The following is a 21,768-nucleotide window of genomic DNA, read 5'->3' on the forward strand; positions in this document are numbered from 1 at the left end:
CTCCTCTGCTTGTGTTCCCTTCTGCCTTCTCCTACCATTGGAGCACGTCACCTTGTATTTCAAATCTAGAGGCGTAGCAGGAGACCATCTGCCCTTCCTGATTCAGAGGACAAGGCAGAAGAGCCTGATTTTTGGCCTTGGGAAGTGCCAGTGGCCTGTCCTGGCAGGTGTTTAACAGGTTTTCCTGCTGCTTTTGGCAGTTGCTCTACACTGGCTACATAGGCGCCAGTCACCCATTGTGTGCAGGCAGGGGAAGGAAAAGCCAGCAGAGACCGCTTGAAAGGAGTGGAGGCCTGCGTTCTGTACGGGCCAGAAATCAGCCATGTGTGGGCAAGCACACGCTGGGACAAATGGCTTTTTGTGGAGGAGGATAAAAGGTTTTTCACCTCAGCTGACTAACATGCCTGGGCCTGCATCAACACACTGCTGTTAATTACCCCCCTCAGCTAGGCCAGAGGATGGGAACTGGGGAGCCTTTCTGTCACTGGCTTTTTCTGGCAGCTCAGTCAGTCTGCATCTCCCCTGGGCTGTTACCCAGCCAGCAGCTTCCACTGTTCTGGCAGCTCATGGCCCAGGAGTACATTGCTAGGCCGATTTGAGTGCCAGTCCTCTTGGAGCAATTTACCTCACCAGAGCCGCCCTCTCTCTGGAGGCCTCACTCTCTGAGCCCATCTGCCTTCCCCACAACACACAGACCCTATGTTTCCTGGGCGACTCTTCTCCTTCAGGCAGGATGAGTTGGCAAGTACCTGGGAGGAGCTGCTATCTCTAGTCTGTCGGTGACAGCAGAAGACAATAGAGGAGCAGCTGCGTATCTCCCCAACGTGCCCCCCGCGCCCCTCCCTTTACTCCAAAGCTTGGAGTTCAAAAGCTTCTGTCATACCCACATGGCAGCAGTATTCTAGGCTGCCAGGGACTGCTTGTGTCACTTCTCGAAAAATTCCATCGGGCTGCATAGACAATGACTGCTTTTTATAGGACAGGTCACAAACCCCTTGGCAAAATTGTCCCTTTCTTTTACATTCTGTAGGACTTTTAAGAGATGCCCATAGAACCTTGTGGGCATGGCCCTTCTGTAGGGTGGTTTTCCACAAATAATGACTTGGAAGGGAGTCAGGCTTCTCCGTCCCCTTTGTCCACCCTGCCCGTGCCAGGATGGAGTCATAACATCTGGTTTCCACTCAGCCTGGTGAAGAATAGGAGCAGTAAAATTCTGCTCCAGCCTTTGTTTGCAGCCGCTATTTTGCATTCACTTTTTTGAAGAGTGACTCTGCAACCTCTTGATACCACGTGTTTTTCTGGGGAATTGTGTTTGCAGGTTTTTCATACAGAGGATCTCTGAATTCCCCATGCGAAGTGCATTTGCTGGCACAGATTAGCTAATCTATCTGCGCAGTGAAGTTCTTGAGTTGACAGGTGTGTGGAAAATTGCAGTCCCTGGAAAGGGCGATTTGGTTGTCTATAATGAAAACCAGCAAGTCGCAAAGCTGCAAAGCCAACTGCAGTGATTTCTTCCTCTGGAGAACTAACCTAGAGTAGCAGCTCTCACTGTGTCCTTGCAAGGGAATAGCACTGCACTTGGCCTGGCGTGTCTTCCCATGTGCCGTGGTGCCACCAAATCCAGTGCAACAGCCTTCACAGCATGAGCTGCTTTCAGCCTCTACTCATTTATTGTCAGCTGAGTTCTGTTTCAGGGAGCTGGTGCTGTGCTATTCAGTAGCACCTTGCAGAGCCCCAGTCTAGTGGTTAAGAAATAAGGTACAGAACTGGTGTTCTCTGCCACTGACCGGTCATTGACCTCTGGATCTCCATTTCACGAACTACACAACAATGCTTCCAGACAGGGAGGAGGATCCTTAATTCTCCAATGCTGAGGTAGTGCCTGGGACCCTGGGATGAAAGGTGCCATTGAATAGAAAATGTGATTGTGTATTTGGTGCTGCTGGGCTGGCACAGAAGAAAACGTTGCTTTACTTTGTAAAGTGAGCAGCTGGAGGATCTATATCAGGGGTCAGCAACCCCCCAGCACAGGTGCCAAGAGTGCCACACAAGCCAGTTTTCATTGGCATGCGAGGCAGGAGCCCAGCCCTGCCCCTCCTCCGCCATGGAGCCTGACACTTGCTCGAAGCCATGCCACCTGTGGGTTGACAAAAGCCCAGCTAATACTCCCAACGCGGTAAAGCTCGGCCTCTTAATTTGTGAATGAAGCTGTTGTAAGGAGGACTACTAGTGGTTTAAAAAGCATCACCAGCACTTGGACTGTACATGGAGATCAGAAGGTCAAATTTCAGCACTGCCTCAGAAGGGTTGCTAACCTCTGCTCTATGCGGTGCCTGACATGTCCAGATGTTACTTGAAGAAGAATGCAGCTGGCTAATATGACCAGTTATGTTTCTACACTGGAGAGTTAAGAGAAGGGTCATCCACTTGTCCGCTGCCTGCTGAAGGTCACTTGGTCACAGCAGCATTCAGAAAGGCCTACAGCCAGCTTGCTGTATAACAGGTTGTTTCCCTGCCTTGGAAGCTTCACATGTTTGTTAATGCAGGAGCAATATTCCCAGCCTGACAGACCAATGAGTGGACCCCTCTCAGCAACTGCTTGGCTCAGCCATGTAGCATCCCAAACTTGGAGACTCCCTCACTCTGCAGGGAAGGGGTCGTAGGTGTGGAGACCTGAGGCCTAGAAGCAAGCTTGTCCCTTACAGCATTCTCTTGGACAAGAATTTAACCCCTTCGCTCCCTGAGAGCTATGCATGTAGGGAATGCTTTTCAAAAGCGACACGGTCCCTTGTTAGTGGGTGTAATTTTCAGACATAACCTGTTTTTGCTCTTGCCCTTTTGGGGAATTTTTTCCATTTGCAAATATTTGCTGTGGTTAAAGGTACAAATTCTCTGAGTGCTCTCACAAAAGTGTCCAACACATGTGCCTCCTTATCCCCTGCGTAGGTGGTGCTGCACTTGATTGCTATGGTCCAGGAATCTAGGGCCCGGTCTTGAGTTAAATGTGCTATCCACACACTGGATGCTGCTAAATAGTCATAGCAGTACAGGTTGAACCTCTCTAATCTGGCACCCTTGGGACCTGACCAGTGCCAGACCAGAGAATTTGCTGGACCACAGGAGGTCAATATTGTCTAGCAGCATCACCAGCACTTCCACTACTTACTGGGCTCTTAGAAGACATTTAGGGGTAAATTACGGCTAAATAACAGCACAGAACACTGAGAGCCAGGACGGGTGGCTGGAAACAAACTTTATGGGACCATGGGAAAGTTGGCCACGCCTGTGGTAAGTGGTCATCCAGCTAACTAAAATCATGCTGGATTACAGAGTTTGCCCGAATGAGAGTGTTCTGGAAGAGCAATGTTCAACCTGTAGCATGCTCCTTCTTCCTGACCTCTCCCACCCTTGCTGTGTGCTCTGCTGTAAATGTACTGCACCTGGGTAGGCAGAGGAAGGAGCGTGTGAATTCCCAGCCTCCTGCCTCAATTCATCCCCTCTCCCACCCCCAATGCAGGCCAGTGCATCTGCTCAGACTAATGTGTTTAAAACGAACCTGCAAAGTAGCCGGTGGTCCTTCAGCTGCTAGGTGCTGTGCAGTGAATGTACCAAACGTGGCTGATTGAAAAATTCAATGGAGGGTCAGTTTAGCTAAAACATTTTCAGTGGGAGAAGGACGGGGCCTGAAGTCCAGGTGAACGTTGTTGCGTTAAATTGCTCTGCAGATGTTTGTTGCTGTGGTTGATGGGAATAGGCTGGAGGGTTTCAGAGTCTGTAGCATGACATGTTATCCACCATCCGGAATTTTTATGATTCATTCTTGTCACTCGTCTTTGAATGATTTCATGGCAGATAAGCTGTGCGTTAGGTCTGGACCTGGGCGCTTGATGAGGGCCACAGACTAGCAATAGGCGAGCAGTCAGTGATTTGTTCACTGAGCAGATTCTGCTGTGGGGAAGGGTGGTGTTGGCTGATGTGAGACCTCAGTGCATCCATTCTGGACGCGGCTGCAGGAAACTAAACCAGGCTCCCCCTGTGTCACGTTTACAGAGTCACTTCCCCCAGCCTTTGCTGCCCATTGGGCAGTATCTCCTCAGAGCCGCCTGAGCTTGGGCCACTTCCAGCACCGTCACAATCTCTTGCCCTTTGCACCGCAGGTACCGAGCAGACCAAGCAGATCATTTTCACTCCCACCACTGAGCCAGCTTTTGTCACCGTCCCTCAGAACAGCTTCGGGGAACCCTTTGTGCTGAACCCCAACATGTGGTCTCTGATCGTTGAGGCCGAGGGCATCCTGCTGGTAAGGCCCTGCCCCATCTTCTCCCCCCACCACAGGTCACTGTCCAGCCATTCCCCAAGGAACAGAACCACTCTTAACATCTGCCCCTTCGTCTCCTCCCCATTCCAGGATTATTTGGTTCTGCTCCCCAGCTCGTACTATGAGGCGCCCATACTGCAGGTGAAGGTCACAGAGCCGTGTACCTACAGCCCTGCCCCCGAACAAGCTGGTCAGAAGTAAGGAGCTCCATTTCTCTTTGTCTGGGATCTGTCTTACTTGGGGCCTGCCCAGTGTCCTTAACTCTCTGGTACAAAAGAAACCATAGACAGCCCTGCTCTTTGCAGGGCTGCATTGCTGTCCCAAGAGAACTGCTTGCTGGGTTGGAGGAGATCTCCCTTCACCAGGTCACGGAACCCCAGAAAACTGGGGCAGGGTTGGGCTTAGGCTCACAGAAGATGCCAGCCACAACAGCTAACTACCGCAGGATCCTTGTGGTGCTGCCTCCTGTCGTTCAGGCCAGCAGAGGAGAGTTGTGTTCACAAGAGTCTGCAGGCCTCAGAGATGATGCTGGCTGGGTGGGGAGAGACTTTGATGGTGACAATGGAACATAGGAAGAAGGCCGGCGTTGGAGGCTGAGTGGCTTCCTCTTGCCTAACGGGAGGTCCTCACACAATCCCAGTGGGGCATGATAGCATTGAGGAGAAGCTGTTGCCTAGGGGAGTGGATTGTTCACAGGTTCATCGCTGGGGGAGCTGCCTCATTCCCCTTTAGGTGACTGCTGCAGGCACAACCCTGCTCACTCCCCTAGAGTGGAATGTTGTGAGCCAGAAGCCATGTTTACTGGCCAGCATGAAAAGTGCTGCCAGCCTCCTCGGTTCCTGGCAGGCAGGAGTCCGTACCTCATTCAGTGCGTTCCCCTGTGGCCTCTGTGGAGACTGCCAGACTGGGCTGACTGGGCTGTGGAGACTGCCCCCAGACTTGGTCCCTCCCAGTCAGACCTGAGGCCAGGGCCGTCCTTTGGATTTTGGGTGCCCCACGCAGTCTGAGCACCTGCATCCCTCTCCCTGGCCTAGGAACTGAGCAGCAACTCGGAGGGGAGGAAGGGGAGAGGCTCAGGGATATGGCAGCAAGAGCAGGACAAGGAGGCTTGTGTGGGAGCAGGTGGAAGCGGGGAGCAGTGCAGACCTCCAGAGCCAGGGGATTGGGCTGTTGGGGACCAGAGGTAGAACAGTGGGGAGCGAGACTGGGATATGGGGCCTGCAGGGTGAGGGGCTGGGAAGCAGCATGGGTGGGTGGGGCTGAGGAGCCAGGGGGTTGGGCAACAGGAGGAAGAACAGGGGAGGGGGTGCTGAGTGACTGGGCCTCCAGGGTTGGGAGGCAGAGCAGAGGCCAGGGAGTTGGGGCTGCTTGAGGCAGCGTGGTCCACTGGCCGCTCTAGGCCTACCCAGGTGCAGCATAAGGCACTACTTACTCTGGGGCACCATGGTGCCCTGTGCAGCTGCATACAGTGCATATGCTTAGGGACGGCCCTGTCTGAGGCGCGTGAACCACATGGCACGAGGGAATTTTCACTGACCTGGTCAATGAAACATGATCTCCCGCTCCTTCCAAGGCCAGGGTGTTCACATGAGCCATGAGGCCCTGGCTTTGTTCACTGGCTGGACATGACAGTATTAACAGAACAGCACAAATTCTTTCCTGACACTTCTAGCTGCCTCTTGTACAAGTACCTGTCTGTGGACCACTTCCCTTCTGCGTCTGGAGGAGACATGGTGTGCCGGCTGGACAACAGCTTACCCAGGTCCTGTCCCACCCTGCGCATCACCCCGTCGCACCCGCAGATGGCACTGTGCCGTGGCAGTGATGTGAGTAGCTCCTTTATTTTACCCTTCTCGAAGGAGATGCAGCCCTGGGTGAGGTGGTTTATTTTCGATGTCCTGGGACTCACCTACACGGCCTCCTTTCCCCTGCTGCTCCTCCAGCGCCATGGGGGAATCTGTTCGGGTGCTCAGCCATGCAGTCACCCCTGTACACACTGCCCTGGGAGAGAAACAGGAGAGGGGGGAGCGGGTGTATTTGTGACATTGGGATTTTAATACTTGGCCTCCTGCCTTCTTAGCTTGGCCATACATTGAAGCCTGAGTACCGAAGAATCTCACTGAGGTAGCCCCCAGCTGGCAGATATATATGGGGAGCAACATCGCTTAGAGCTGTAGCAATGTATTATTTTGGCATGTGGAGTGCAGCGGGTCAGGAGTTGGAAAGCTGCTACGTCACACCAGTAATCTTCGTGTGCAGCAGGGTGAGAGGAGATGCATTGTGTCCCTCGGTCACATTTTCATCTCACCCAGGTGGAGGTTCAGCTGCGGCTCGCTGTGCCCCAGCCTGGGAGATATGTGCTGCTGGTGGAATACGCCAACCAGGGTGCGGTGCAGACGGCCGGTGTAGTGATGAGTTCCCTACAATTGGCTGCCCAACAGGGGTCCATCACCTTCCACCCATGTGACTACAGGTACAAAACCAGAGCTGAACAAGAGGCTGAGCCAAGGGGCAGGTGACGTGGGTATGGTAACGTCCCTCTCCTGGGTGTTACAGATAGTGCAGGGACCAGCTTCTTTGTTCAATTGCTTCCTGCCTTACTGTGCTAGTCCAGCCTTGTGCCTAGTAATAAGGATGTTGTACCTGGACTCATGTGTCAGGTCATTACCCACCATGGGAGCTTGGTGCCACCTTGACTCTCACAAGTCCTGTGGAGGGTGGGCCCCTTGTTGCTCTCGTTCAATAGTAGAGAAATTGGAGAGCAGGCAGCCCACCCTTTCAGAGCCCCTTTTGTCCACGCTTCGGGCAGCACTTGCAGATTTGATGCTTGCTTATCTCACATGCTTTCCCAGTACTGGAAATCTGGGCCTACGTGACCTGGTGGGATCCCAGCAAGAGTGAGTGGCTGGAAATAGAAGACAAGTCCTGAACCCAAGTCACCCGAGCCAAGCACTAGACAATATTTATGTAATCCACAGACAGAGTGTCTTGTCTGGGAGCTGCGCTCGTGTTTGACATCAAACTGTGACCTTGGCAGTAGGAAACAAAAGCTTGGGATATCCGTAGGAAATGCACTCTTGTGACTTGCCAGAGCAGCAGTTTAAAGACTTACCTCAGCTTTTATATAAATATCTTCAAGAATGTATATCTGGCAAGACAAGAGATGAATTATGGCTCTGCCTGGGGCCATCCTTGAGTTCTTTTTTTGTCCTACAGTTTCCTTTGCCGTGGGATAGTCTTAGATGCACAGAATCGTTTGGCAGCTTTTGAACTTACGACAGAGGGAACCATTCGGCTCACTGCAGACCAAGCCCACTTCTTCCTGGTAAGGCGTTGTTGCAAAGGACAGCTGTGCAGTATTCTTTGTCAATAGGTGGTGGTGGGAAGCAAGGGGTCTGAAAGTTAACTAGGAGTGACGTCCCTAAGTCTGTATCCTGGCCAATTCACTGTGGCTGGCTGCTGTCTGGGAGAAGAAGTGGCAGGTCAATGATGTGGTGAAGTTTGTATCATAGGAACTTAGAATCAATGGAGTGGGGGAGAAAGGGCTTGTCTGTTGCAGAATTGGCTCTTCTGGGGCCTTTCAGCTATTCAGTGGTATATCTCCTGCAGTCTCTTTCAGCAAAGCATGTAGCACCACTGTCCGGACCATACAGACAAATTCAGTGTAGATGTTTCGGTCCTAAGCGACAGTAAAGGCTGTGTGCACAGTTAGCAAGTGTGCCGCAAATTGGGCTGTAAATCTCCAGCTTGCCATGCGCTGTCTGTGTGGACTTTCCCGCTACTTGCTTTAAGTTCTCTGTGCGTTTTTTACCTGTAGATCAAAGGGCACGGCAGAATTCATAGCGCACAGTGGCAGAGTCCACACGAAGTTTGGTGTGTGGCTGCCTAGCACACATTAGAGATGCTTACTGCACACTGAGCATCTGCATGGGCAGCCCTGAGTCCCATTTTCAGAAGTGGCTTGAGTATGTGAGTCCCATTGACACTCAGTAACATTTAGCGCCCTCTTTGGAAAGTGGTACTAAATGTCTTTGAAAGTCAGTAGATTTCACTCCCCTTTGAAAATGGAACGTAGTCACTCAGGAGCTAAACATCTACCTGGACTCTGTAATGTGGGCCAGCCTACTGTGATGAGATAATGTGGAGCAGGGCATACTGCCAAAGTCGATTTTGAAAATGGGAAGTAAGCGGTAAATCTGTGGATCTCAACCAGGTGTACGCATACACTCTGGCAATTCGCAGAGGCCTTCTCATCAGCTCGTCTAGATGGTTGTCCAGTTTTACAAGAGGCTACATAAAACCACTGGTGAAGTCTGTGCTGATATTTCGTATAGGAATGACTTTCTTATATTGCTCCATACACTGCACTGTGAACTTATGATATTTATATTCCCATCAATTTATTGTATACTTTTTTTGGTAAAAATGAGAAAGTAGGCCATTTTCAGTAGTAGAATGTGGGGACACTTTTGTATTTTTAGGCCTGATTTTTGAAAGCAAGTATTTTTTAAATGAGGGTGAAACTTAGGGTATGCAAAACATACCAGACTCCTGAAAGTTTTTACATTAGTAGATTTACACTGGTAAAGTTGAGTCCCAATGTTCTAAATCACTTACAAGTATATAAAAATCTTACCTTAGAGCACTTGAATTCATACATTCTTGGTTTCTGTCTTCCACCAAACACAGGGTCTCTACAACACACATATTCACTACAGAAGGGATGGGCAAGATTTTCTGGGAGTACAATTTCTCAGCTCTCATTGGCTGATTTTCCAACCAATAGGAAGTGAGGGATTTTGCCCGGGGCAGGGACAGCACATGAAGCCTCCCTCCCCAGTGCAGAGAGCCACATGGAACCCAACCTCCTTCTCAGACTCCACAGTCTCTCCATAGAAACGTGCAGCCCTCACCAAAATCTTGGCGTGCTGCCCTACACCTCATCAAAAATTATTGCCCACCCCGCCCTAGAGTGAAGTGCCTATGAGGGGATCTTTAGGGTATTCAGCCTGATCGTTGGAGGTTTGAGGGCATAGGAGCTGATCTAGACTTAAAGTAGCAGAGAGTTTTATTTAACCGCTGTCTTCTCTTTCCCTCTGGGTGCTGTAGCATAAAGTGTACCTGATGCCTTATGGACAATTCACCATGGAATTTGTTGAGCCAAAGGTTCACTGCATCAGCCTCCATGGAGCTTTCTCATCCTCCAGGTAATAGGATGCCTGGGTTCTTTAAGCCCTTTGCCTAGGAGAGTGACGATTATCCCCATTTCAAAGGTGAAGGCACAAAGCAGTGAAGTGACCTGCCCATTTGAGCCAGTGTTAGAGTTGGGATTAGAACTCAGCTCTCTGGTCCAGTGCTCTCACCTCTAAATTAGATGGTCTCTCTTATGTGATCTACTATGTGCATCGCTCCAGTGAAATAGCCATTCCGGGACTTGCTCATGTTCAGTGACAGCAGTTCAGTGTGTCTGAATTCCTACTCTTGTGCATCGCTTACCATGAGTATAGCCCTGGTAAATTTCCCTCCCTCCACCAGTGCTACATAAAGACCCGCAGGACTCTCCCTTGCCAAGGCACAGAGTTCTGTCTTTGTACTGCCAGCGGTCCCATGTGTTGTGTTTCTCCCTCCTGCAGCAGTTCCTGTGTCCCATCAAGGTTTCTGAAGCTCTCTCAGTCCATTGTCCTGGAAGAAGGCCAGGCTCTGCCACTCCCTCCAGACTTTCCCTTGATTCATGCCTTCACCATCGCTCCAACGGGCGCCCCAGCTGAGCCATCCTCCCGGCCTCCGACCATGGTGGACTCCTCAGCAGAGCTCATTCTCCTGCAGCCTTTCCAGGTAACAAAGACAGGCTGCAGCAGGGTTGGGCTTTCCCTCCCTGTGGCAATGGGGTCGTTGTCTCGAGTGGCTGCCCTGAATAGGTGAAAATTCAAGTCTCAGCAAAACAGCAGAATGAATATGCATGTGAGGCGCTGGTGACTTTCCCTTCCATCTTCATTAGCTGCAGCACAACTGTGCTCTACTCCGGGCTTCTCGGGTGCTTTAATGCCATGGATTGTTTTGGAATCTCCATGGACCCTCCTTAGCTCTGATTCATTCTCAGAGACCCCTGCTGCAGGCCTTAGGGCCCAGAGACTCCAACCTGGGAGCCGCTGCCTTAGTGTAAGCGAGCTTCCTGGGAGAATGGAGGGGCTACCTGAGAATGTCACGCACACAAGGGAGGCGAGTGCAGGTGGCGCTAAGCGCAGAATCCAGTAAATGGTACTGGTGCAAGTGGTGTGCAGGGATTGGAATAGGAGTGTGTTATGTCAACCCTGATTTCTTTGCTCCTGTCTTTTGGGCCAGGCTGCAGTCGTGTTTAACAGCCAGATCCAGACCCTGGGCCGCTACGCTTTCATCCTGCACTACTACCAGCCCCACCACCCCACATTCCCTGTGGAAGTGTTGATCAACGGCGGGCGGATTTGGCAAGGTGAGCAGAGTAGGGTGAGAGGCTCTGGGGACTGAGGGACCTGGGGAAGGTGATCTGAAAACTCCTTTTGTCATCCACCACTCGGCCTTGCCTGGAGGAAGGGAGAAAGTCAAAGATATCCAAACTGCCTCTTTCTCCTAGCCAGGGCCCTGGCGACAGCTGCATTGGAACCGTCCCAAAGGGAATAGGGATCTGCTCTGGGTATTAAAGGATCTTTAATCTGCTGGAAACTGGCAGAATAAGAACCAGCCACTGGAAGTTATAGACAAATACATTCAAATTAGAAGGGAGGCAATTTTTCAGAGTGATAATGGTTGGTATTAACTACAGGTTGAACCCCTCTAATCCAGAACTCTCTCATCCAGCAACATCCGTAATTAGCCAGACAACCACTTGTCATGGGTGTGGCCAAGTTTCCTGTGGTCCCAGAAAGTTTGTTTCCAGCCACCAGTCCTGGCTCTCAGAGTTCTGTGCTGTTATTTAGCTCTAATGTACCCCTAAATGTCTTCTCAGACTCCAGTAAGCCATGAAAGTGTTCATAATGTGCTAGATAATACCTCCCCGGGTCCAGCAAATTCTTCTGTCCAGCACCGGTCAGGTCCTGAGGCTGCTGGATGAGAGAGGTTCAACCTGTACCAAAACCTTCAACTACATATGGGGTGACTTTCTGGAAAATATACGTTGGCCAAACACAGGTTATTGGGCTCGGTATAGGAGTAACTGGGTGAAATTCTGAGTTGGCCTGAGAGATCCATGTCAGATTAGATGATCTAATCTTTCCTTTCATCTTGGAAATCTGCAAGACGACTACAAATCTAGCTGTTTCCTTGGATCCCCTGTAAAATGTATCTGTTTTCCTGTGTGTGTGCTGACTGCAGTGAAGGGGAGGCCCCGTGGGAGCTAGTACTTTCAGTCACTACAGCACGCTCTAGGAAGGTGAAATGAGAGCCAGACTGTTCAAACATGGGTGTGTAAAGTGAGGCAGAATCCTCACAAACATGTCATTAAAGGGACCTGCCTTTCTGCAGTGCTGACCTGCAGGTTCCATTGCTTCAGTGCAAGCTGCATGGGCTCAGCATGTTTAGGGATCCAAACTGCCAATTTCCCTGGGCTGTAGAGAGTGGGCCCCTGGTGGAGATGCTGTCCAGCTGTCACCGTTTCCATTTCTACTGCCGAGAAGCATCAATTTTACAAAGCCCGGGGCTGAGGGGAAGATTTGCACTGGGTTTTGCAAGATGCTTTACCCAGCTGTGGAACGACAAGTGAGTGGCACTGACACCAACACACGTATCACTTGCTGGTCAGGCTTTTACAAAGCTCAGCCCATTCTCTGGGGTCTGCCTTTATTCCTCTTCCTCCATATTTTCACTCAGACCACACAGCCCTGAAGCTGGACCCCACCTCAGAACATGGCAGCAGTGACTTGCATTGCCTTGACTGTCTCTCAGTCATGGTCTGAGACACGAGCACCATGAAGTGGGCCATGTGGGGAGAGCTGGTCTGTGCCGCAGCTCCCAGCTGGCTGCCTCGGCCTTGTGTTGGGTTTGGCGGGAGGCTGCTGTGGGTTGATGTCTAGTTTTGGCCTTTCAGGCCAGGCCCAGGCAGCTTTCTGCCCCCATGGATATGGTTGCCGGAGTGTGGTGGTTTCTGAGAACCAGATCATCCTGGATGTTACAGACAACGAACTGACGGTGATTGTTCGTGTGCCAGCAGGCAGGCAGCTGTGGCTGGTAAGTTGGTGGCTGAAAGGCAGCCGTGCCATCCGGACCTGGTTCCATCCCTGTGACAGCAATAGGAAGGGAGTTGTTACCATGGCTTTCCAGGGCGTTTGCTGCAGGGGAGCATCAGGAAACATTCCACATCATTTTCCAATTTCTGAGCCTTTCTGATAATGTCCAATGTCAGGAAATGTGGCATCATAGCTTCCAGTGTTGGGAAATGTAGCCCTGTCGCTTAGAGGGCTCAGCAGAACCTGTCAGTAATGGGCAACAGCCGCTACTGTGCTATGACATTGACCCACTTAATGAAGAGCCTTGTTAGCAGAGAGGGGAGGATCCTGAGCTTAATCAAGCTGTGTCAGTGTCACATGACAATGTGTGAGGGCCAGGAGGAAATTCCCTTCCTGCCCTGGCTGCAGCTTTAGGCAGTCGGGGCATTGCACAGCCATGATCCTGTTTTGTATTTTTACACAATTGGTTTTGTACACTCTTGCGCAAATACGTGGTACTTGCACCACCTCTTTTGTCCAAGGGTCTCTAGAGACAGAGGTAGGTGGGCATTATTATCCAGGTCGTCCAGATGGGGAAACTGAGGCACGAAGTGCTTAAAGGATTCACTGGAGGCCACAAAGTTGGAAATTGAACACTAGTGTCCTGACTCCCAATCTCATAGGTGCACTGCCTTTGGTGGGTCTTGTACCTGCCTGAGTCCCATTAATATGGGCCATTGCCCATGGCACTACGCTGGGCCACACTTACTGTCTTTTCAAAAGACCAGCACTTTGAAGTGTTGCACCATGTCCCAGCTCTTGGAGTCGCTAACAGTTGGTAAATACTTGCTCAGGCAGTTGTGTGAGTTGATTGGCTTCATGTGCTGCTTGTGGTTCTCTCTGGCTTACCAAAGCCATTGCCAGGAGGAAGCACTTACCCCTAGGTATGGTTGGTTGCTTTGTGTTTTGCTACAGGATTACATCCTTGTGGTGCCTGAAGAGAGCTACAGCTCTCAGTACCTGCTGGAGGAACCCCTGGACAAATCCTACGAGTTTATCAGAAACTGTGGAGTCAATAGTTTCTACATCAAGTAAGAGCCCTGGTTTTCAAGTGACTCTGTTCTGCTACCCAATGGCTTTGCACGTTTATGAAACAGAAGCAGCAGAGTGTAGGATTATGGTGTCCAACCAGTTGTGAAGCAGCAGCTACATGATTCTGAAAATGTATTTATCGTTCAAACCAAGCAGCCACACTCAACCAGCCACATAGTCACATGCAACTAGTGGCTAGCATGTTGGACACTCAGATGCAGGGCGTTCCTGAGGAAATGCATCTGGGTAGGAGGCTGGTATTGTCTGCTTTAATTGCTTCCCTTCTGTCGGCCACACCCAGTTGATAAATCAATGTGCTGTGTTTTTCAGTAGCTGGATTTTGTTGTGTACTGATTCACTCGGATTGGGGATGATTTAATCCAAGGACCTTGCAGATTTAAATGACGCAATACCCATGTTTATATTGCTTAAAATCTTGGTTTTAACTTAAGCAGACAAGTCTCCTTCCCGGGGATCAAAAGGAGCATTTATGGGTCCTTAATGATCTAGAGCACCTGAACCTGCACAGTGCTGAGTGCCTGACTCCTGCTGGCTTCAGTAGTGGCTGAGGGTGGCTGGCACAGAGCAGCCTTTAGACCAGCTCAGTAGGTGGTTGAAGGGTTGGGAGCTCCTTGGTCTTGAGTGGCCTCATTTAAAGTCTGTCCTGTAGTTTTTGTCCTCCCTTGGGAGCCTCAAGTATCCTTGCTTTGGGGGAAGGGCTGGCAGGGGAAATCAGCCCTGTGGCTGCTCTGAGGGGAGTGTGGTGTAACAGACCCCAGCCCAGGAACTTCTCCCCTCCTCCTTTGCAGTCCCACCACGTCCTCCAAGTTCTGCAGGGACTCAGCCATCTCGCTCTCTCTGTTCTACAACAACGGAGCCCAGTCCTGCCGCTGCCATGAGGCTGGGGCCACTGGGAGCCAGTGCGAGCTGTTTGGCGGGCAGTGCACCTGCAAATCCAACATCATCGGCCGAGAGTGTTCCCGGTGCGCCACCGGTTACTGGGGCTTCCCCAGCTGCAGGCGTGAGTTACCCCACTCTGTGTCTCTGGAGGGTGGCTCTGCTCCCCTCAGCACGCAGAGCTTTGATGGCTGCTGGGGGCCAGATGCATGTTGTGGAGGCCTTGAAAATGGCAGACAAGGTAACCCAGTTTTCTGCCTCCTTTGTGGGAGTCAGAGGTTCTGGGAGATTCAGCCTGTGAAGTTTGCACAGAGGGGGTGGGGGTTAAACAGCATTACAGCTCACAGCACCACTGGCAGACTAGAGACCCTCTCCAACAGGCACTCCCCCAGTGCCATTTGTCTCAAGGAACCCAGGGTTCCTGGTGTACTTAACGCTGTGTAGCCCAGCTTGTCTGGAACATCCCTTCTTTGGTAGCCCTGGGGATTGTTAAGCTGGGTTTCACTGTGTTTTTATACTCAAACCTGGCCTCTGGTTTTCCACGCCCACTTAGTTTGGAAATACGCAGACATGTGCTCTGCAAACGCCAAGTCTGGGGTTAAATGTGGACCTATTCTCTGCCCCTCACTTGTGCTTGTCAATATTTAGTTAAACCAAACCAGACACGTCTGTGTCTTCCAGCTTTGCATTTCAGTTGGTACCAACTCCCTATTCTCCTCTGGGCAACCTTGGAACAAGCATCACAGTCAGTCTTGCCAAGTTTGTAGGTGGGGCGCACAATCTCCTGGCCTGGCGCCTGCACCGTGCATATCTGTTGTCGGGAGGTGGGAGAGCCGTCTGCCGTGCTGTCCCGTGTGTGCAGGACTCCTCTTAGACTCCAGAGCACAGAAATCAAGTGGAGCGACTGCTCCTCTCTGTGCACTGACTTTCTTCCCTTGCAGTATATTTATGATCTTGGAGTCACCACCACCGTTCTCTTGGCAGATGTCTGCTCAGAACTGATGACCTTGGCTTTCTTGGGCCCACTTTAAACCTTGTTCCCAGGCTCAATGACAAACGGAGAGAAGCCCTTTGCCTTCACCCCTTGGTGCCCGTCACTGGGTTGGCATTGGTGTCTGAACAGGCAGTGCTGGGTGCAGTTGAGAGGCTGGCTGCAGATGGGCAGAGCGCAAGCTCCCCAGTACTTGCTTTTGTGACTTTGGTACATCTACACTTCCAGGATTCGGTTTGACACGTCTAGCGGGGACTCATGAAATGGAACTCTCAGGGGCTGACAGTCAAGCCTCATTCTCACGAGGAGTAAGAGAGGTCGACGGGAGAGTTTCTCCCATCCATCTCTCTCAATGAGGACGGCCAGATGAGTCAGTTGCAGATACATTGATTCGAGCTACACAATTGTGATAGCTGGAATTGAATATCTAGGATCGATTTCAAGGTCTCAAGTTGACCGGCCCTTTGCAACCGTGGTCTTGCTGCAGCTCTGTTTCATTGGGTGGTTCTTATGGCTTCCAGAGTGAACTCAGCTTCTTCCTTTCCCTTCAGCGTGTGACTGCGGGACCCGCCTGTGTGACGAAGTGACGGGACAGTGCATCTGTCCACCGCATACTATCAAGCCTGAGTGTGTCGTCTGTGAACCCCAGACCTTTGGCTGCCACCCCCTGATTGGCTGTGAGGACTGCAATTGTTCTCGCACAGGGGTCCAAGAACTGGCGGAGCCAGGATGTGATGTGGACAGCGGCCAGTGCAGGTGAGGGACAATGACAGGCCCATGGCCCCATAGAGGTATGTCCGTGCTGTGGCACAGGAATCATTGGCTTAGATTTACGTTGTACATACTCTTTTTTTTTTTTTTTACATGTGCCAAAGGATTTTTTTTTAATGTGAACCTAACCGCAATTTTCATCCGTTTGGATTACAGTGAACAGGTTGTGGGGACCCTACAAATTGCAGGGATGACAAGTGGGGCTCAGCGTAAAACGTTTACTCACCCCTTGCTTAGACATCTGGTCTTATGGAGCCCTGTGGGTAGTGTTCCCGGTAAGCCGAGTGCTTGGGCATCCCCCCAGGAGAGGTTGAGGTGTTGCCCAGTTGATAAACAGAGCACCCACAGTGGGCAATGTGTGTTTCTATGGGTGGTGCACATGTGCACATGAGCTGGTGCACATAACAAAATTTATTCCACTGCAGATGGAAAAAATTAGCGGGAGCCCTGGCCATGGAGTGTGATAGCAGGTTGGGATGGGAGGGAAAGTAATAATCTGCTGGTGCCAGGGTTGTATTCCAGGATTATAGAGCAGCAAAGCTATTTGCATTAGAGCTCTTTAGGAATTAGAGGTAAGCGAAAGGCCAAGGTCCATAAGTCCATTGCTGCTGTCTCCCATCTAGGTGCAAACCCAACATAATAGGACGGCGTTGTGATCGCTGTGCCCAGGGCTACTACCGTTACCCGTACTGCCGGAGGTGTGACTGTCATGAGGCAGGGACAGAAGTGAGCATTTGCGATCCAGTAACTGGGCAGTGTCATTGCAAGGTCAGTCTAGTTACCACACTCCAGCCGTGCTTCTCTGGCCAATTTATTTCCCTTGATCTACTAACCGGACTTATTTGGTCTGTGCTGGGCAAGGACATGGAGAGATGGTGAACAGGAAGTGCCCAGCACATGGCATCCAGGCAGGGAGTCCCTTGGCTTCGTGGCACGCTCGGGACAATCTCTGCTTTGAATTTCAAGAGCCTTGGTCAGCAGCAGAAATGGGCCTGTCTCAGCGACAATAAGGCCTTTGGTTGCAGCTTCCCGGAGAGTAAATCAGCTCTTCAGCAACCAGAGGGCAACCTGCTCCTCCGTGTGGTGCTGCCAGCCCCTGCAGTGCCTGGGGGAGCTTTGGCAAGCACCTGTGTGGGGAGGAGTGGGGTGTTACGCTTCAACAGTGAGCAAAGGCTAATGGCTGGGGAGCAGAGGGGGTGGGAAACCCCAAAAGTTACTTGAGTAAAAGTGGAGCTGCTGGGCGAGGGTACTTAAGTACAAGTTGCTTGTGCTCCTCTGGAAAACTACTTGAGTAAAAGCACACACCCGCACATCACATCTATATTGTACTCAAGTATTCAGAAGTGAAAGCCGCTGCACTTTTACTTGAGTAACTTTTTGGGTACTTTTCCCATCCCCGCTGAGGAGGGATTTGCCAAGTAAACCTGCTGGTGAATTGAATACTGGCCTTGTTTCAGAGACCCTAGGCGGAGCTCAGATAATCAACCATGCTGAAGCAGTCTGCCATCCTGCATGCTCCTCCAGTCACTGCTGGAAACTCAGCACACCCTCTGGTTCCTTTTTCTTCCAGGAAAACGTAGAGGGCGTGCAGTGTGACCAGTGCCGCCTGGGGACCTTCTCTCTGGAGGCAAACAACCCCAAGGGCTGCACCAGGTGTTTCTGCTTTGGGGCAACCGATCGCTGCCACAGCGCTCAGAAGTACCGACTGGAGGTGAGCAGAGCGTTGGGCTCTGGCGAGTGTTGTGATCCTTTCCGCTGCATTGAGCGCGATTCTGTGCCTTTCAGCTCCCCCGCTTGTTTCTCTCTCCTGCACTGCGCTGAGCCTGTACTTCTGTGGGGTATCCCAGAACATGAGGGGGTTGGGCCTAGCCGTTTTCATATGCACACATTCAGCCTCAGGATCCTTGGCCTTGGGCAGACCCTGATGCTTTATGGTCCGTGGTTCCCAACCTTTTCAGTACCACAGCACACTTCAGTGAGACAGACGAGTCCATGGCACGCCCAGCTGAATCAATTACTCAAACATTCCCCCTCCCCTGCCAGCCTGTTGGAGCTGGAATGCAACATTTAAACTGTGTCCCTGCTCCAACAGGTTGCTGCCCTCGCTCCCTTATTGCTTGAGCCCCAACTGACATGGGGTCATAAATTTCCCATAAGTGGTTCTGCAAAGAGTTGCAGTGAGGGGAAACTGATGACATTTGAGGGCACCCTTGGACAGTTTGCACAGCACACCAGTTGAAAACCACTATTATAGAAGGAGCTGAAGGAATCCCTGTCGAGCAGGAGCTCATGGGGGTAATTCTGGGTTTGCATCTTGAGGAAATTGACTTCCCTAGAAGCTAAGAACAGGATTGGAGCACGCCTGGGATCCCCTGCCCTTCTCAGCACCGTGTTTATAGATCATGACCCCTGTTTTGAAAATGCTGAATAAGAGCAAGCAAAGCTGCCAGGAACGTTCTGCAGCCCCCACATGTCCAAAGGAGCATGAATGCAGAACTCTTCTGTGTGGTGCGCATGGGGTGCACCTGGGAAACAAGGGCACAGCTCTCTCACGCTCTCTCCTAGTTCCTCGACATGAATGGGTGGGTGTTGCTGAGTGGGGACCGCCAGGAAGTGGCCACCTCGCTGAGACTAGAGGAGGAGCTCGTTCATGCAGATCTGAAGAACATTCCTGAGGCCTATCAGGAGCTCTACTGGCAGGCACCCAGCTCTTACCTCGGAGACCGGGTAAGGAGAACATGCCCGATCCCAACCTCTGCCTGCTTGTCCTTCACGGTGGGGTAAGGAGGGAAACACTACAGCATGTAGCTGATCATCACTGAGCCTGAGCCTGACGGCTGTAGCGGGTGTATGGGAGTGTGTGAGAATTATGCTTTCCAGCCAGGAAGCACCATAGTGTGTCACTTAGTTGAGGGGTGACAGCATCATCTTCTGCCTGTTTGGCTCTCCTCTAGGTGTCCTCCTATGGCGGGTACCTGCGGTACGAGCTACGCTCAGACGCCAGAAGGGGCGATGTGTTCATTCCCATGGAGCCCCGCCCAGATGTCATCCTCAAGGTACAACCTGAGAAACCCCTTGCCTAGGGGCTCAGTGACAAATGGTGCTTCCAGACACCGACTCACCAGGCACATTTGTACCTTCCCCAGGGAAACCAAATGAGCATCATGTTTCTGCAAGGTACTTACCCTTCCCCTGGAGATGTACATGAAAGCCGGCTGCAGCTTGTGGAGGTGAGTTTGGGGACAGTGCAAGTTCCCTGGTGCTTGTAGGGACAGATAGCCCTAGGCATGGAGCCCTGAGAAGCAAAGGCTGTTCATTGCACAGTGGAGTGCAGCCTGGGCAGCATTTTAACATGTCCTAGGAATTTGGTGCATTCCATGACTGCTTCAGCACTTGGACCACATGTGTGTTGTTAGGGTCATCCCGGGGAGAGAACAGGGTAGCTGTGCAGAGTTGTGGTGGAGAAATATTAGGGCGTGGGCTGTGGGAAAAGCAGGAAGAGTAGCGTGGTGGCCTAGAGTGTAGGGCATCAGCCTAGGAGTCAGGAGTTTGATTCCCAGCTCAGCCTGATGTGCACTGACGTGACCTTGGGTCGGTCCCTTAATGAGCCGTGTGCCTTGATGTTGTGAGGGTAAAACCCACCTCCCCTACAGTTTTGCTGCAATGACAGGCCATGTAGGCAGGAGGCAGGGCTGTTTTGCCTGCAGACACAGCAGGGACACAGGTTGAATCTCTCTTGTCTGGCACTCTTGGGATCTGACTGGTGCCAAACGAGAATTTGCCAGACCCTGGAAGGTCAATACTGTTGAGCAGGATTACCAACACTTCCACTGCTTATTGGGCTCTCGGAAGACGTTTAGGGCTAAATTACAGCTAACCAACAGCACAGAATACTGAGAGCCAGGACTGGTGGCTGTAAACAAACTTTATGGGACCATGGGAAACTTGGCCACACCCATGATAAGTGGTTGTCCAGCTAACTAAAATTATACCAGATTACAGATGTTGCTGGACGAGCGAGTTCCAGATTAGAGAGGTTCAACTTGTAGTAGCTTTAAATGCTTGTAACAGTCACGGTCTTGACATTTCTTCTTTGTTTGCTCTCTCAGAAGTCATCGTTACAAATTCTATATGGTTTCTGGGGCTTTCAGCTGAGACTTTAATAGCAAGGCCCTGCCTGCCTTGTGGGGAAGTTAAAGGATTAAGTGTTCAGCCAGTCATTAAGGTTGGCAATTGTGGTTGGATATATTCCTGGAAGTTTCATCATATGATGTAATCTTTGATGAAAGATTAATCCCTCGACACTTCAAGGCAGTCCTGGAGGGTTGGCAGCCCTGTCAGCTGTCATCCTTGTAGGCAGGTGCATTTTTTGTGCCTACATGTTTGTATCTATATCTTGGAACAGGATGTGAATTAGAAGAGTATGTGTTGGCCCTTGGATGCCTATCTGGGGGAACTAGTGCCAGCTGAGTTGTCAGAAGGGAGCTGGACCTTGTGAAAATTAAAGCCTAATTCTCCCAGGGCAGTCTTTGTTACAATAAGGTTTTACGTTGCTCCTGGACAGATGCTGTTATATTGTGTGTTGCGTGTCTTCTGCCCTGCATCCAAGAGGGGCTGGACATATGTGTCTTGTGAAGCCTGTATGCATCTCTGGAGATGGAAGGCACTGAGTGGAGTCTTCCTAATGGTGTGAAATCCATCACTCCTCAGGCACATAGGAGGTTTTCCTAGTGCTCATTGGGGATGGGACGTGGGCAGAGAATTGGCTGTGAATTTTCAGATATGATACTTCCAGTGCAGGTGGAAGGAGGAGGTCTGACAGCTGCAGACAAACCCTCCCAGGTACAAGGTGGTTCATGTAGCTGGATGAGTGACTGAAATATTTCCAAAGGATGAGACTCAGAAACCAAAGGCTTGCACTTGCTGTCTGGTAACACCAGAGCCTCTCTCTCCATCAGGGTAACTTCAGACACACACAGATGCACAGCCCTGTGTCCCGGGAGGAGCTGATGATGGTGCTGGCTAACCTAGAGCAGCTGCAGATCCGAGCGCTCTTCTCCCAGCTGTCCTCGTCTGTGTCGCTGCGTCGGGTGGTCCTAGAGACTGTGACAGAGACCAGCGTGGGTGGAGGCATCCGAGCAAGCAATGTGGAGCTGTGCTTGTGTCCAGCCAATTACAGGGGAGATTCTTGCCAGGTGGGGGAAAGAGGTGGCATGCTCTTGCCAGGCTGATGTGGAACTGTAGCAGCTCTGCTCGCAGGATGCAAGTGAGAGCCGAATGCTTCCCCCACAGTCACTGCTCTCAGCAGATAGGTTTGGACCTGCCCCACAATATGGCAGAAGCCAAGGAAGATTCCAGCTTCCAGAGCCAGTCCTGGTGTGCAGTCCTTACTGACAGCTTAAGTTGGACTTGCCAGATTTATAGCCAGGTCCTAAAACTGCAGCGGACTACACAGTCCATGGGCTGCGTCTCCTGCTGTATCCCAGCTTTGCTGTGAGATTTGCATGAGCTAGCATTGTGAG

At 51.2% G+C, this 21,768-nt stretch overlaps 1 protein-coding gene across 3 annotated transcripts in view; it reads left to right on the forward strand.

Moving 5' to 3' along the window:
* The window catches only part of LAMA5 (laminin subunit alpha 5), a 178,643-nt gene that overhangs the window by 120,376 nt on the left and 36,499 nt on the right, over positions 1 to 21,768 (forward strand). For all 3 annotated transcript variants that reach the window (XM_075012169.1, XM_075012170.1, XM_075012171.1), the window contains 18 exons: positions 4,158 to 4,300; positions 4,409 to 4,515; positions 5,991 to 6,144; positions 6,631 to 6,791; positions 7,535 to 7,643; positions 9,428 to 9,525; positions 9,952 to 10,153; positions 10,661 to 10,787; positions 12,378 to 12,517; positions 13,471 to 13,586; positions 14,397 to 14,608; positions 16,027 to 16,231; positions 16,870 to 17,014; positions 17,817 to 17,957; positions 18,812 to 18,973; positions 19,201 to 19,302; positions 19,393 to 19,476; positions 21,205 to 21,441. In XM_075012169.1, coding sequence (XP_074868270.1) covers positions 4,158 to 4,300; positions 4,409 to 4,515; positions 5,991 to 6,144; positions 6,631 to 6,791; positions 7,535 to 7,643; positions 9,428 to 9,525; positions 9,952 to 10,153; positions 10,661 to 10,787; positions 12,378 to 12,517; positions 13,471 to 13,586; positions 14,397 to 14,608; positions 16,027 to 16,231; positions 16,870 to 17,014; positions 17,817 to 17,957; positions 18,812 to 18,973; positions 19,201 to 19,302; positions 19,393 to 19,476; positions 21,205 to 21,441 — 2,645 coding nt within the window. The remainder of the gene's footprint in view (positions 1 to 4,157; positions 4,301 to 4,408; positions 4,516 to 5,990; positions 6,145 to 6,630; positions 6,792 to 7,534; positions 7,644 to 9,427; positions 9,526 to 9,951; positions 10,154 to 10,660; positions 10,788 to 12,377; positions 12,518 to 13,470; positions 13,587 to 14,396; positions 14,609 to 16,026; positions 16,232 to 16,869; positions 17,015 to 17,816; positions 17,958 to 18,811; positions 18,974 to 19,200; positions 19,303 to 19,392; positions 19,477 to 21,204; positions 21,442 to 21,768) is intronic.

The sequence above is a fragment of the Carettochelys insculpta genome, chromosome 17 (assembly GCF_033958435.1).
Source record: "Carettochelys insculpta isolate YL-2023 chromosome 17, ASM3395843v1, whole genome shotgun sequence".
Classification (NCBI taxonomy): Eukaryota; Metazoa; Chordata; order Testudines; family Carettochelyidae; genus Carettochelys; species Carettochelys insculpta.